The 16,848-nt window shown below is 39.5% G+C and overlaps 1 protein-coding gene across 2 annotated transcripts in view; it reads left to right on the top strand.

The window, feature by feature from the left end:
• The window catches only part of CPSF2 (cleavage and polyadenylation specific factor 2), a 39,860-nt gene that overhangs the window by 10,611 nt on the left and 12,401 nt on the right, over positions 1-16,848 (top strand). For both annotated transcript variants that reach the window (XM_014578876.4, XM_025189923.3), the window contains 10 exons: positions 3,365-3,524; positions 3,621-3,726; positions 5,412-5,541; positions 8,058-8,173; positions 9,087-9,274; positions 11,010-11,300; positions 12,557-12,657; positions 13,047-13,247; positions 13,913-14,065; positions 15,024-15,249. In XM_014578876.4, the coding sequence (XP_014434362.2) occupies positions 3,365-3,524; positions 3,621-3,726; positions 5,412-5,541; positions 8,058-8,173; positions 9,087-9,274; positions 11,010-11,300; positions 12,557-12,657; positions 13,047-13,247; positions 13,913-14,065; positions 15,024-15,249 (1,672 nt within the window). The remainder of the gene's footprint in view (positions 1-3,364; positions 3,525-3,620; positions 3,727-5,411; positions 5,542-8,057; positions 8,174-9,086; positions 9,275-11,009; positions 11,301-12,556; positions 12,658-13,046; positions 13,248-13,912; positions 14,066-15,023; positions 15,250-16,848) is intronic.

The following is a 16,848-nucleotide window of genomic DNA, read 5'->3' as shown; positions in this document are numbered from 1 at the left end:
AATCAAAATCCAGCATTTATATTTTCTGTTTTAAATTGCATAGATGATGAAGAAAATCACTTTTCTAAAATCATTTTTACTAAACAGATCTGCTTTGTATATTCTGAGTTATATCCGCTTGCATTCATTACAAAAGTATGCTTTATACATCAAATAGCCCCACAGATCCGATAAATACAGCTATGAGATACTGTGTTTGGGTCCATTCTGACCTTTGCATTATCAACAGAAGTAACTAAATACAAATAGTGGAATCTGATTACTGATCTTGCATAAGCTAGAAAGAAAACGGTTTGACTCTCAGCTGCTATCTGATATTTGGGTTGTCTGAAAAAAAATCAGTGTTTTAAACTGAGCAAGTTAGACCTCAGTTCTGCAGCAAATGCATACTGGTGGTCTCTTGCATTAAGCCTTATTTACTTTAGGGATGTTAAAGACTAGTCGACTACCTGATAAGCATTTGCTTATCGGATAGTCTTTTGACTAGTCAATATCCCCCTCTCCCCTTGCTGCCTTTATGAGATAGAGGCAGCAAAAGGCAGGGAAGGAGTACTTCAAAGTGGCAGTGCTGCATAGCAGCGCTGCCACTTTGAAACCCCAAGGCGGCCGCTGCACAGCTGATACATGGATCAGCTGTGCAGTGGGCTGCCCCTTTAAAACACCGTCTCTGTGATTGAAAGGGGCAACCGTGGAGCCCGGGGTCAACTGGGGACTCCTCAGCTGACCCCAGGCTCCTAGCACCGTGCAACGTAGCATTGAGCCCAGGGTCTGCTGGGGACTCTTGTGCATTTCAAAGCAGGCATGCCGCATGCAGCCTGAAGTCAGAGGGACTTCCCGCTGGCCCCGGGCTGTACTTGGAGTTCCGCATTCCTCCTTTGAAATGTACAAGCTCTTGTACATTTCAAAGGAGGAATGCGGAAGTGCCTATTGACTAATCAAATTCCATCAACTTGTCAATTAACCGCACTTTAACATCCTTAATTTAATTCAGTGATGGCTCTGTGTATGTGCAGAGAGAGGTCATCCTATTTCCCCTCTGAGTCTAAGATTTGGGCCTAAATACTGAAGTTCCTGAGAGAACATAAAGTTCTCACAGTGCTAATTTTAATCGCTAGTTATACCATCACACATTAAAATCTTGTTCAACATCACATTGATACAATAATTGCAATATGTCTTTAATGTTTTGAAAAGTTTCTTGAATCATACAGTTCAGTCTTCTGGAAAAGAATTTTCTTGCTACACATACTTCTCTGATATGTGCAATATACATGTGTTTCAGCTAATAAATGTTTTTCACTTGCCTGCTGTTCTATATGTCTCTATTTTTATAAAATACTGAGCTAGTACAGGTTGGACATCCTTAGTCTGGCACCCCCTCAGGACCTGACTGGTCCTGGATGAGGGATTTTGCTGGACTAGGTAAGGTAATATCTGTTTTGCCTCTCCTGTCCCCCTGGCACTGCCTTCCTCCTCCCCAACCCTGGCCTTGCTGCCAGCTCTCAGCCAGCTTCCCCCTACCACTGGCCCCTTTACACACACGACTCCTGGCCCCATTGTGACAGCCCTGACTCCGGCATGCACAGCCCTGACTCCAGCCCCCTGGGGCAGCCCCCCTGTTGGGATCCAGCTGCACTGCCATGCGACATCTCCGCTTGGGTTTCAGCCTTGGTCAGCAGCCCCTCTGCCTTCCAGACTTACTGGGCAGCTCCACAGGTTGCAGCGGGTCTGCCGGGCTCTTTGCTGTGCTGCTGGGCAATAACCCTGCTCCCGGGTTCCTGGTCCTGCCACTAGGTAGCCCTGCAATCAGGCTCCCAGCCCGCGAGGCAGCTGTGCTGCCTTTTAGTCCCACTGGGCAGCTGCGCCGCTTGGCGGTCAGGCTCCTGGTTGTGCTGCCATGCAGCCTCGCTGCCTCCCAGTCTCGCCAGGCAGTTTCAGTGTTGGGCTCTGTCCCCACTGCCTCCCGTCCACCACCACCACTACCACCACCACCTGAAGTGTCTCCACTGGGCAGCAGCCCTACTGTTGAGCTGCAGTTTTGCTGCCATAGGGCAGCTCTTCTGGAGGGCTCCCAGCCACCAGCCCTCCACCAGGACTCTCTGGTCCTGGGACGTCCGTGGTTCTGCTGGACTAGGGATGTTGCCAAACCAGAAAGTCACGGTTAAAAGAAGTTCAACCTATAGGTCAAATAATCAGTGTTCTTACTTTTTTAAAAAAAGGTGCAGTCACTGTTGTTTGAAATACTTAAATTTGACCCCTTCATCTTTCTTTAGATAATTTTTTAACTTTGCCTCTTACAGATTTGGGTCTTGATTCTGCAGTGTTTACCTTTGTTTTTTCTTTAATGAAACTTTTCAAATGAACAAAGGCTGTATAATTGGGCCCCGAATTCTAGTTTACATTTATTAGTTGTGAAAATAAATTAACGTTTCTTAAAATCTTTTGATAGTGTAAGCCATTCAGTTATGTAGCAAAGGTGTTAAATCATCTAATCTTTTATGATATATATAATTGTAATACAAATAAACACTAAACAAGCATAATCATTCTGGGGGAAAGAGAAAATATGTCATGGTACAGTTAGAACTATTCGTGTTCCAGAGCCACCTAGTCATAAATAATTAAATTGAGAAAACTAGTTTTGTAAAAAGCTAAGGGAAATTACATTCTAAGTCTATTTGGAGATTGGATTTAAGCTATGCCAGTTGGGAAATGTTGTTTTAATCCACGGTTGGGGAACCTAAAGCCCAGAAGCTGGATGTGGCCCCCAACTTGCCTAGATCTAGCCCCTGAGGATTAGGCTGGAGCACGTAAAATCTAGCCTGGGCCCCCCTAGGCTCTGATGTGCAAAAGTGGAGAGTGTCTTTCCATGCCAATGAATGGTTATTATGGGGTTTTTTTGGTAAGAGGGATTGCTTTTTTTGTGTGTGTGGCCTATGACTGTTTTGGGTATTTTTTGTGGGTCAGCGGCCCTCAACCCAAAAAGGTTCCCCACCCCTGTTTTAATCTTTTTTCTTACTATTACTTATCTCAAATAGTAGTAATGCAATTCCTGTGTATTTGGAATTTGCCAAATTAGGAAATTAAGCACTTTTGAAAAGTTTTCTCTAAGTGACTTTGGATTCTAAGTAATTTTTGAAAAATGACTTGGACACGTAGGCTCCTAAGTCACTTAAGTATCTCTTAACATTTTATTCTTAATCTTTTTTTAATAACAATTATTACAACATTTCCTTAGTTCAAAGTCCCCTTTTTGTTGAGGGACAAACAGAGTGATTTCTCTTCTGCTTGGCATTTCAGTTTTGCACTTGACGTTACCACAGAAATAGTCTTTTTTTCATGTATATTTCCTTTTTCCTCTTAGATATGTACATCAGGTTGATGCAGTACTACTTTCTCACCCTGATCCCCTACATCTTGGTGCTCTTCCATATGCAGTTGGCAAAATGGGTTTAAACTGTGCTATTTATGCAACCATTCCTGTATATAAAATGGGACAAATGTTTATGTATGATCTCTATCAGGTATGCTTTACTTCATATTTTCACATTTATTTAATTTCTTTGAAGATGATTTTCAGGCTTTGTAATATGTTTTCCTTTTTTTCCCTTTTATGCTAGTCTCGCCACAATACAGAAGATTTCACTCTTTTTACATTGGATGATGTAGATGCAGCTTTTGATAAAATACAGCAGCTCAAGTTCTCTCAGATTGTGAACTTGAAAGGTAAAACTACAGCAAAAGATGCAGTAGCTGACTTGTCTTTTAATGCCTGTGTCTGGGACTGGTTTGTGGCCTGGGAGTTTGAGACCCCTGGTGTAAGCTGTCATAGTTTGATTGCTAGCTGAGGATTTGCTCCAATGATTATATTTCAGAAAAAGGCCCCGCTTCCATTGAAATTAATGAGGATTATTCCAGATTGAATTTGGCTCTCCTGTCCTATATTTTATTTCTTGTCTTTATTTTTTCTGATGCCTTCCACATCTCTCAAATACATCTTGTTGCTAGTTAATTGAAGGTAACATTATTGACAGCTGCTTACATATTTTCCCCAAGTGAAAAGGAGCACAAATAAAAACAAAATCGAGTCCTTCAGGAAATGGACAGAAAAGTTGGGGATTTATGCTCAAATTATAGCAGTCTAATGCAGTGGTTCTCAACCAGAGGAACACACATGCCCGATGGTATGCAAAGGTCTTCCAGGGGTACATCATTTTATCTAGATATTTGCATAGCTTTACAACAGGTACAAAGAAAACACTAGCTTAGTCAGTATAAATTAAAATTTCATACAATGATTTGTTTATACTCATCTATATGATGCAAGCACAATAGTTATATTCCGAGTGATTTATTTTATAATTATATGGTGAAAACGAGAATGCAGCTTTTTCAGTAGTTGTGCTGTAACACTTATGTATTTTATGTCTGATTTTGTAAGCAAGTGATTTTTTTTTTGTGAGGTGAAACTTAGAGATACATAAGATAGATAAGACTCCTTGAAGGGGTCTTGTATTCTGGAAAATTGAGAGCTACTGCTTTTAAGCATTAACCCATTTATGGAGACAAAGTTAAGTCCTGTCCAGACTAACTGAACCAATAAGAAGACTTGTAAAGTTTGAATTGTCTTATAACTTGGTCCCTTGATTTGTCATATTTGTAATGTAAATTAGTTCAGAGAGTACACACTGGACATTTCCAAGAATTGAAAGTTTGCACTGGTTACATACCAAATTGTGCTCCATCTTTCTCTCTAGTGCTGCATCACCACATTTGTGTATTGTCATAAATTCTAAGACTATTTCCATGCAAATAAGTGGTGTATTACCTATTCTATGGCACACTAGAAATACATTTCCTGATATTTTTCATAAAAAATAAGTGAGAGTCCTCATGGTCTGGGTGATTTCTAATCTGTGTAACTACACACATCTTGTGTCTTTTCATAGAAACAGTCATTATTTAAAACATGCTGTTCTCTTGCTGCTACTCTGTAATATTGCTGTATGGTTAAATGCAATCACTGTGTACTCCAGAGATGGCTACATTTCATCAATTCATTTGTATGTTCATAGAATAGGCAAAAAGTGCCACTAGTTATGTGTTTCACGGGCAATGCAGCACAGCTGGAACAAACTTAACCTAAGACTGGTATACCTTTCCCCACTCTCCATTTTTCCAAGGCTAAATGGGGAAGAATTCCTAATCACAGGGAATACTGAAACCTTCCACAGTTATTAGTAGTCAGGCTGGAGGGAATACTGATATCTGGTTTCCCTAATATACTCTCCCTCCCTCAATAGTATCTCAGGGTTAGTGGTTTATTTCAAACTGCCTTGTGGTTGGGATAATGTGTTGTAAGATGCATGCTATATCTGAAATATTGAAAAGTTACAATATTGTTCCTGCAGGGAAAGGGCATGGTCTTTCTATTACACCACTGCCAGCTGGTCACATGATAGGAGGCACAATTTGGAAGATTGTCAAAGATGGAGAAGAAGAAATTATTTATGCTGTTGACTTCAACCACAAGAGAGAGATGTATGTACAACACAGCAAATCATTTTCCTCTAAATTTCAGTTAGTATTGCTAGATAATTTAAACAGCCTGAAACATTCTTGCACTAACATAAAATACTAAGATTGCCAACTTCATTTCAACTCAAGTAGCTAGATTTGATGGTGGCTATGTAAAACATAACAGCACGGTCTCTATTTCCTCCTTTTCAAATCCTATTTTTAGTTTGTCAGTTTTCAAGCAATGTCCAGTGCTACAGCTGGGGGCAGTAGAGGGAAATCTCTCTTCCCAATTGAAAAGGAAAAATAAAAATATAAACATTATCTTTTTTAATAAAAATTTAAAAAACAATTTTCTTAGAAGTAGAATGAGACAATGATAAATAGCTGTCCCTTTTATCCAGGAAAAACAGTCATGCTAATGAGCTCCTGAATACCAATATGTGGTCCAAGTTCTAGTGAAGACTGCAGATGTGGTGGGAGGGAGGACAGACATAAATGTTGCATAGTAATCTAGATACAAATGCAGATGCCAAAGGCTTCACTTGGCCTGGGAGCAGGGGAGGAGAGTCTGAATCTTAGATTTATATTTGTAGGAAATAGCAGTGTTCGTTTTCTACTATGACCAAAGTTTGATTATAGGGTAATATTTGCTTGTAAGAATATTCACAGCTGGTCTCATGAAGAAGTAATTCAAGAATAAGTCAAATAGGATAGACATTTCATAGTAAATGAAAAAAAAATATAGGTCACTTAGGGCATGTCTAGACTGCACTCTAAAATTGAAATAAGATACAAAATTTGTGCTGCACTAATTGCATATCTTATTTCAATTTTATTTCGAAATAGGTTATTTCAAAATTTGGTCTGTCTACACAGCGCCAGATTTCAAAATACAGGCAGTCCCCGACTTACGCGGATCCGACTTATGTCAGATCCGCACTTACGAACGGGGCTTTCTCGCCCCGGAGCTCGCAGGCAGCGGTCCTGCCACCTCGACCTCCGGAGCGAGAAAAGCTGCTCCCGGTGCCCCTGGTCTGCTGGGGACCATCTCCAGCAGACCAGGGGCACCGGGAGCAAAGCCGCAGCAGCGGCGGGTTCCCGCGCCTCTGAGGCTTTGCCAGAGCAAAGCCTCAGAGGCGCGGCACCCCGCTGCGGCTTTGCTCCCCGTGTCCCTGGTCTGCTGGGGGGGGGGGGCGCAGCTAGTGTGCCCCCCTCCCTCAGCAGACCAGGCTTTTGTTGTGGACCCTGGGGCAGAGCAGCTGGGGCGCTGCCGGTCAGTCCCGCAGCGCTGCTCTGGGCACTACTGGACCAACCCGGCAGCACCCCAGCTGCTCTGTCCCAGGCGTCCTGATTCAGCCGCTGCTGGTCAGTTTCAGCAGCGGCAGAATCAGGACGCCTGGGGCAGAGCAGATGGGGTGCTGCTGGGTTGGTCCAGTAGCGCCGAGGAGCGGCGCTACTGGAGCAACCCAGCAGCACCCCAGCTGCTCTGCCCCAGCGTCCCCAAGTCAGCCGCTGCTGAAACTGACCAGCGCTGACTACAGGAAGCCCGAGGCAGAGTTGCTCTGCCCCGGGCTTCCTGTAATCAGCCGCTGGTCAGTTTCAGCAGCAGCTGACTTGGGGACTTGGGGTTCTTAAGTTGAATCTGTATGTAAGTCAGAACTGGCGGTCAGTTTCAGCAGCGGCTGAATCTGGATGCCAGTTCCGACTTACATACAGATTCAACTTAAGAACAAACCTACAGTCCCTATCTTGTACTTAACCCGGGGACTACTTGTAAAGCACTATTTCAAGATATCTCTTATTCCTCATGGAATGAAGTTTACGGGGATGTCGAAATAGTGCATCCATTATTTCTAAAATTATTATATCCCAGAATAGCCTTGCAGTCTAGATGTAACTTTAGTGCTTAAAAGAAGCAAATAGGTATTGTCAAAGTGTTAAGGTCCTTTAAAAGAGGGACACAGGCAAAATTCATTCTCTTTCCCCACTTCCACAAAAGAGAGAATGTATATTCTGTATAGCTTTAGGAAGACTTTGTTTTAATTTAAAATGTGTTAAAGTGACAAATGGAATAAAATCTGAGAATAAGAGTCAAAGAAATTTAAGACATAAAACATCATAATTATTTGGGGTTTATTTGTCTTTAGCTAAGTTTAAGGAGTGATGAGAGATTTGGGCAAGGAAAGGCATGATAAACAGAAAATTAAAACAGAATAAAGTTGTCATGCTTTTGATCTAAACAAAACTATTCTTGCTGAATATGGCCTAAGTGCATGGTTATAAAGTCAGATTATAAATTCCATGTTCCAGTACTTTTTCTCTTAAGAAATACCATCTTATTCTTACAACGAGAGAGATTTTTTTCAAGTTTTTTTTCTTTTTTTGTTAAGACTGAGAGTCTAATTGAAAAATTGCCAAATAACGGGGAATGCCATTTCTGCACATTGGAAACTGGTTCTTAAGACTTTTTTTTTCTTTTACCTTGTGGATGGAAAAGCAAAAACTGCAATTATGTGGCATAACTTCTTTTTCTGCAGCCATTTAAATGGATGTTCTCTGGAAATGTTGAGCAGGCCTTCACTGCTCATCACAGATTCCTTTAATGCTACTTACGTACAACCCAGACGAAAGCAAAGAGATGAACAACTGTTAAGTATGTATTTTGACAAATCAGTTAAAGCAGTATAATAATGGAAAGTGTCTGTTTTTCAATTGAGTTATAAAGTCTTGTCTTTCTATAACAAATATTATACATATGAAAATTGAGAATGCTAAATTTTCAGTTAAGTTCTTGACTTATTTTTATTTTTTTCTAAGGCTAGTGATCCTGTGAATAAATATATTTTAAGATAAAAAGTGCTTGTTATGCTTCCTAACATTGATTCAGAGACTTCATATTTTAATCTAGTCTGAACTGAACTCTTTACTGTGTGATAAGGAATTAATTTCAATAGTTATTTATGCCTCATTTAAAAAATATTAAAAAGGATCAAAAGAAAATGAAATTACTATTAAATATTAAGTTCAAGCCTTTCAAACCTGTACAAGAGAGGCATAGCTCCCATTAATTTCAATCAGTATTGTGTAGCAATATCTTTTGAAGCTAAGATTTTCAGTGCTGCTTAATGTCAGTATGAGTCTGCACAGCAAGGGTTAAGTCAAAATAAGCTATGCAAATTGAGCTGTGTCAATTGTGTAGCTTATTTTGAAATAGCTTATTTGGAAATTGAGAGCATCTACTCAGCACTTATTCCGAAATAGAGCACTCTTCCTCTGACTTCCCTTAACTCGTTCTACAATAAGGGTTACAAGAGTCGGAGTAATAAGTCCTCCAGCTCGATGGTATTTCAACATTATTTTGAAATAACGCTAGTTATTTTGAAATAATGTTGCTGGGTAGACGTACCCTCAGTTAATCTTTGAGATCAGTTTTCTTGGTTATGATGTTTGATAGAGAAAATAAAAATATTTTTCCTCTTCTAAGTATGGTGCTATGTGCAGCTACTAGATTTTAATTAATTAATTAATTAATTAATTTTTATTTCTCCTCTCCCATCTCATTCCAGCCAATGTCTTGGAGACGTTGCGAGGTGATGGAAATGTGTTAATAGCCGTGGATACAGCAGGCAGAGTTCTGGAACTTGCCCAACTTCTTGATCAGATTTGGAGAACAAAAGATGCAGGATTAGGAGTTTACTCTTTAGCACTTTTAAATAATGTCAGCTACAATGTAGTGGAGTTTTCTAAATCACAGGTGTGTTCTGACATTAAAGTAAACTATGAAGGGGCTAATTGTTTTCATTCTTAATACTGCTTGATAGCAATAGGCTTATCCAAGGACATGTAATTCTGTTAGCAGGAAGAAAGATTTCTGTGTTATTGATCTATTACAGAGTGGGTACTCATAACCTAAATTCTTCCCATCAAGTAACATACAGCCAGAATTCTTCCAGTAGCCTGACTTAATAGATAGATAAATTCATTTTCTTTGTACCACATGACCTGTTAGCCTAGGTTGCAGATGTGATTAAGGAAAATTTTAAATATATTTTAATTTATATACAGGCTATGTTATTGCTCACAAAAAGGTATTAGTGAAGAGTAGGGATGTAAGCAACTAGTTGACTTCCAATAAGCATAAGCTTATCAGATAGTCGACTAGTGATCCTAGTAGTTGCTTCCCCCCACCTTGCTGCCTCTATCAGAGAGGCAGGAAGGTGGGGGAGCAAGTGCTGGGGGAAGCTGGCTTAAAAGTCCCACACTGGCCCTGTGCTGTCTGTGCGGCTTCCTTTTGAAATATTCAAGAGCCCCGTTGGGGCTCTTGTACATGTAAAAGCCTGAGGCGCCGCATGGAGTACAGGCCAGTTCCCCACTGGCCCCGTGCTCCCTACTAGGCTTCTACTTTTAAACTGCAGTGAGAGCCGGGCAGTTCCATTTTTCGATGGAAATCCCATAACCTATTTGATTAGTAAATTAGTCTAAATTTAACATCCCTAGTAAAGAGTAGGGATGTAATAGTGTAGTAGATTAACCGATTAACTGATAAGCAAAAGCTTATTGGTGAACGCTATAGACTACATACATTCCACCCTCTCCCCCTCCAGTAAATTTTTTAGCAGGCTGGCCAGCAGACTGGCTCAGTCCCAGCTTGTGCTGGGTCCAGGACTTCCCCTTGCTGCAGCTCTGCATTTAAAGTAGGGGTGGGGAATCTTTTTTTGGGTTGGGTCTGCTGACCCACAGGAAAAACAGTTGGGGGCTGCACACAAGTGAGAAGCAAAAAACTAAAAACAAATCCTTACTGATGTGGCCCCTGACTGAGAAGGAGAAAGACGCTTCCCGCATTCTCCTCAAACACCAGACCCTTGGGGGACCCAGCCTAGTAGATTTTGTGTGCTCCAGCCCCAACATGGGATAGTGTGTGGGAGTGGGCTGGATCACCAACATAAGCTCCTCACTGTTGGGGGAGGCATGAGCCTTGGGGTTGGATTGAGGAAAACTGGTCTGAGGTTCCCCACCCCAGATTTGAAGTGTATTAGGAGCCAGCTGGGCAGGCAGCCTGACTCAGTTCTGGCTTGTGCTGGGTCCGGGAGCTCAGACCGCCCCCCTAGACTGGGGCTGCTTCCTTTATGGACCACCCTGCTGCCTCTGATAGAGATGCAGCAGCACAGAGTGGTGGGGGGGCTCCTTGGGAGTGGGGCTGGAGCGCACTGGCTGCCAGCCCCACCCCCCGGGGCCTATAGAATAGTCAAGTAACTGATAAGAATTCATTAGTTTAATTGACTATTCAATTAACTGATATTTAATATCCCTAGTAAAGAGACTGATTTGTTGTGTGTACATGGTATACCTGTCAACTTGAGAATCTCTAGAAAAGCATTTTTTAATGCTTTCATGTACAAGTATAGAGTTCGTACATTGGTTTTAGTTACTGAAAAGTACCATGTAAATCCTACAGACAGCTTAACACTTTTTTCCAACTCCTCTTTTAGGTTGAGTGGATGAGTGACAAACTCATGAGGTGTTTTGAAGACAAGAGGAACAATCCATTTCAGTTCCGCCATCTCTCATTATGTCATGGTCTTTCTGACCTGGCTCGAGTGCCTAGTCCTAAAGTTGTGCTTGCCAGCCAGCCTGACTTGGAATGTGGGTTTTCAAGAGATCTCTTTATACAGTGGTGTCAGGATTCCAAAAACTCTGTAATTTTAACTTATAGGACTACACCTGGGACACTAGCACGATTCCTTATAGACAACCCTTCTGAAAAGGTTATTGATATAGAGGTAAGGAAATATGTTACAATTCACATTTTCTGATGTTTACCAATTGTGGCAGTGTGTGCAAGACTTAGATTACATTTCTTCTTTGATTGTGCTATTGACAATTTTGTCTAGGTGCTGAGAGACTTTAACAGCCACTTGTTTCCTGTTGTGTTAAACTGTAATTATAGATAATCATGGCATCATTAAACAAGAATAAGATCAAAAGTAGATTTTATGGTAGAGAATTATAAAATATTAGCTGAAGAGTAAGCTTATGAAATCTATAAAGTATAGAAATTGCTAAAAAAAAAAAAAACTCAAAACCTTTCACATCACAGAAGCACACCCATGTTACAGTAAACAGAATGTGATTGTACGGTTTCCATAGCAAGGTACAGTATCCTATTTGGACAAAACCACTTGGAAAAAGACAGTCAAGCTGAGTGTGTTACATTAGTGCAATAGATTTAAGAAGGTAAAACGAAGGGTGGAAAATAAAAAGGAACAGTTGACTTATACAGCTAATTTCAATAATTTTTCATACTACAGCTGCCCCTGATTTTGTGGTTCGTATGGTAGTGTGTACACACAATGCTTTAAAGAAGTTCTTTAGCATATCTCATATCGATTCTCCAGCTTTCTTTTATCATTTCCTAAATGCACAGGATGACACTTCATGCATAATTGTCCTTGGGATACAGTCTTATTTAAAAAAAACTTCTGTAGTGGTAGGCCGCCTTTAAATCCACAGTGAAATATGCTACTGTTCTCTATAACAGTATTCAACTTTGCTTTTGTCTGTCAGTGGCAAAGATAGGGAAAGCAGAATATCAACACCAAATATTATTGGTGAATTTTGCCCTATTCATTTACTAAAAGAAAGGGAAAAATGTCTCCACTTTAAGTAACTACATGAAATTCAGTTTCAATGTAGGAGTTTTGTATAGTGAATCAGTTGATTTTTAATACAGTTTTGGTATACCTATTGTATTATTAAGTGTGTAATACCGTATTTGCTCAGTTTTATGATATTAGGGATTTTATTTCCATTTTAGAGTAAGTTACTGCTCAACTGAATGTGGATGGCAGAATGTTCCTTTAATCACTTTGGTATTATGACAGGCTAAAAGTTTTAACTAGTGTAGAAGAAGCAAGTATTAAAGTTAGTGTTTTTGTATGTTATATATTCTAATTTCTAATACAATTTTTCCCCTCCTTTTGTTTTTTTACACTCTCTCTCTCTCTCTCTCACTCGTTTTTTTTTTTTTTTTTTTTAGTTGAGGAGCCGTGTCAAACTTGAAGGGAAGGAGCTTGAGGAGTACCTAGAAAAGGAGAAACTAAAGAAAGAAGCAGCTAAAAAGTTAGAACAGTCCAAAGAGTAAGTATATTTCCTATTAATATAGTGGGCTATTAATGCAAAAGGCACAGCATCCAAGTAACCAGTGTGATTCCTTACTATCTTTTGGAAATACCTGAAAATTGTAGCTTTCATAGATGCAAATATATCAGATCATAATCAGTTGGATGTTCTGATTTATTGGACCCTTTCAGCTGATCTCTTTTACAGTCGTGGGCTTTCTGAAGTTTGTAAATCATCTTAGTTCTCCAGCAGTAACTGATTTTAAATATTTCTATATGCTTATTAATTGCAAAATTAGTCATGTGACAGTCAGATAATGCAAGCAATGTTGTGTAAAATTTCAGACTGTGTGTGTAATATGAAACTTAAAGAAATAACTTAAAATCCATTTGGGGGTGACATTTCAGGGCAGATATAGATTCCAGTGATGAGAGTGATGTTGAAGAGGATATTGATCAGCCAACTGTGCATAAAACTAAACATGACTTGATGATGAAAGGCGAAGGTGGGCGAAAAGGAAGCTTCTTCAAACAGGCCAAGAAATCTTATCCAATGTTTCCGGCCCCAGAAGAAAGAATTAAATGGGATGAATATGGGGAGATTATCAAGTATGTGTGGGAAACAAAAGTAATATTATTTGTATAGTATTTTGTTTTTGATGCACATGTGACACTTCTGTGAAGTAGGTATTATTGTTGTTTTAGACAAAGGATAACAGACAAAAATTAAGATAAGTTGTTGTAACTTCTTTAGAAAATTAGTGATAGACCAGGACTGAAATTAAGTTTTTCCTCAAGATCAGTCCATTTAAATCATGCTGCCTGTCTAGGTACTTTCCTTATCCTAGAAGAAAGTAGTGATTACGTTCTTTTCTGTTTAATGTGAACCTGATTTTGTTTAAATTACACAATCTGATTTGTAAACTTTAAAATGAAAAGAAGGGAAAACATCTTCTTTCTTGGAAGCAAGCAGTTCCTATCTGCCTTTTACGGAACTTTTTAAAAAGCAAGAGAATCTTGCAAAATGTTTGCTGATAGTAAATTCAGAAATCGGAATATCTAACATATATTAATCTAGAAGAAATATAGCTCATCTAAGTGGAATATCCTTGAGCATATTTAGATATTGGAATCTTTTAAAGCATTTTTGCTGAATTTATTTTACTTTTAATTGCAAAGAAACATAAGTTTAATATAATGTAATAGTAAATGTTATATAGTGCCTAAAACCATGGCATTACTTTAATACATATAATTATAAATTCCAACATTAGGCCTGAAGATTTTCTAGTTCCAGAGCTTCAAGCAACTGAAGAAGAAAAGAGTAAATTAGAATCTGGTCTGACAAATGGAGATGAGCCTATGGACCAAGATTTATCAGATGTTCCTACAAAATGTATTTCAACAACAGAATCAAAGGAAATAAAGTAAGTGATTTTTAGATAAGCTCACAGCTGGAGGGCACTGTTTGTTAGAAATTTGCAAGTGAAATGATTGATACATTGCAAACAAGCTTTCAGTTGCTTACATTTGGGTCTCCTTCCCCCCCCCCCGGGAAAAAAATTTGCAAGGGTGAAACTTCATAATGGTTATTTTTTTTCCAAGTCCAAAGGGAGACTTTTCTGGAGAACTGGAAGATAATTTTTTGTTGTTGTTGTTGTTTTTTAAATTGTGTAAAGGGCAAAAAATCATTGAAATAACAGCATATATTTAAAGAATCATATATCAAATCCTTTTTTTGTAAAGAAAACGAAACCTTCCCCAATGTAGTATTACATTATTATTTTACAGCATCCAGAAAGATGCTGGGTGCTTGGTAGCACAGATGAAAAGATATAAAAGAAGATTTTGCCCCTTTCTCTCCCTCACCTCTGTATGGTATTTGGATGGCTTAAACAGGCTGAGGGAGAATTCTACTTGTGCGGGCGTTGCATTGGACCAGCATATATGACCCAACTGTGGCCTTCCCTGCATGCTTTTCCTAGTGTAGTCTCTGATATTTTGGGGGATAGTGTGCATAACTACTGCTATTCTGGGTTATACTGCAAACAACATGGAAGACTTCCATAACTTACAGTAGTCCCACCTTCCTGGGCTGCCTAAGCTGTGCTGCAGCCGGTTTTGGAGTCAGGAAAGCACAACTATACTTAGAGCTTCCTGTGAGCTGCACTTTTTTGAGCTGCCTCTCCTAAAGATGGCACAGAATTTGATTAATAGTTTCGACTCTAAAGAGCTTATAGTCTACTTTTATGCATGATGGGGGATAGAATAGGAGGGGGAATGGGAGACGAAGAGCATGTGTTACAGCAATAAGACATCATAATTATTCTTTCTAAATTTAGGACATAAAGCATTAAGATTTTTTTTTGTCTTAAATCAAATTAGAGCTAGAGTTACATACATAGACTATGAAGGACGCTCAGATGGTGACTCCATTAAAAAAATCATTAACCAGATGAAGCCACGACAGTTAATCATTGTCCATGGTCCACCAGAGGCCAGTCAGGACCTTTCAGAATCTTGCAGAGCTTTTGGTGGAAAAGATATTAAAGTTTATATGCCTAAACTGCATGAAACTGTAGATGCGACCAGCGAGACTCACATCTATCAGGTAAGATAGTAGAATTTGTCAGTTGTATAAGTACTGAGGAATGTGAGAGCTACATTGATCTTTTGGCTATGTTCTTTTAGCTGTTCCTTTGGAAGGAATTCTTGCAGCTAGTCTAGGGCTGGGCAATAAAATGGTGGTGATTATCCAGGATTATTTCCTGGCAAGCTCCTGCTACATTTACCTGTGCTTCTGCAAGTATCTGTGATTGCAGATCTTGGCCGCTAGGAGCTGCAGGAGACTTCACAGACTAGGACACCACTTCCCACAGCTCCTATTAGCAAGGAACGGCAATCCGTGGCCAACATCAGCTGGAATTGCCTGTACCTGTGAAGCACAAGTAAATATAATGGTAGTGGCCCACCAGGGTCTAACCCTGGTGGATTGGATCTGGCCCACAGGCCGGTATTTGCCTACCTCAATATAGTCATACCAAGGCAAGACAAATAACTTTTGTTTCTGGGGAAAGATGGAAACATTTCCTTTACAATTTTGTGGATATACCATACCTACACATTATAAATGTAATCACTACATAAATAGAAATGTATGATTACATATTTAAGCCTGCAGTTACGAAGTGCAAAAGGAAGGTATCTCATTCAACTTGCCCTGCTGAAAACATTGTATGTGTTTAGGTATAATTTGAGTCCAAGTCCTGCATTCACTGTATATCCAAAATTCTTATTGAAACTACTTAGAAGAGTTTTGGATGGAAAAGAAATAGCCCAAGTATTAGCTGAAAATACAATTGTCAAGTGCAAGTTAATATAAGTGAAAACCTCAACTAAACCATTAGTGTGCTTGGGTGTGTTTGTCTCTCTCTCTGTGTAACAGGAAAGAAACTAGAGAAATTGCATGAGCATGTCAGCATTATAAATGGTTCCAACTAAGCTTTGAAGCAGAAATTTAATGAAGGGGCAAGGGAACTAAGGACACAAGTACCTAACTCAGTTTGAAAGGAGTGGGATATGAATGCGTGATTCAAAAGCTGATTGGAGAAAGGCCAGTGAAACTCTATACTAAGGATGTTAAATATCGGTTAATTGAATAGTTGAGTAGCCTCATGAATTCTTTATCTGTTAGTCAACTATTCTATAGTCCCCAGGGGAGGTGCTGGTAGCTACTATATCAGAGGCAGCCGGATCCCAGGTGGGAGCTTGTCCAGGAGGGGGAGCCAATTTAAAAAACAGTTCCCTTCATAGACCAGCTGCCTGTCACCCAGTGCTGCTGCCTCTCCTAAAGAGAGAATTTTGTGGATAATTTTAGAAACATTGCAATACAGAAAAAAGTCAGATTTCAGAATCAGTCCTGAAACCTTTTCTGCTCTCTGGTGTGCAAATCATGTCTTTGCTATTTCTGTTGTTGGTTTAGCAAAGTACGTAACATTTGAAAAAGAAGCAGATGGGGACATCAGAAAATGAAGAAGAAATTAATTAGTTTTTTGGGAGGATTGTGGTGGGTGTTTTATAATAAAATATTGCAAGTCTCCTTTATATATTTGATCCCAACAGCAGCATCTAGATTTGGGAATACAATGCCACTGAATAGTGATGTCTCACAGAAGGCAGGTTTTTACTGGAATTTCTTAAGATTTTAGAT

Source organism: Pelodiscus sinensis, chromosome 5 (assembly GCF_052426305.1).
Source record: "Pelodiscus sinensis isolate ZL-2025 chromosome 5, ASM5242630v1, whole genome shotgun sequence".
NCBI classification, from domain to species: domain Eukaryota; kingdom Metazoa; phylum Chordata; order Testudines; family Trionychidae; genus Pelodiscus; species Pelodiscus sinensis.
Note: the sequence above shows the minus strand (reverse complement) of the source record. Positions and strands in the feature narration are given on the sequence as shown.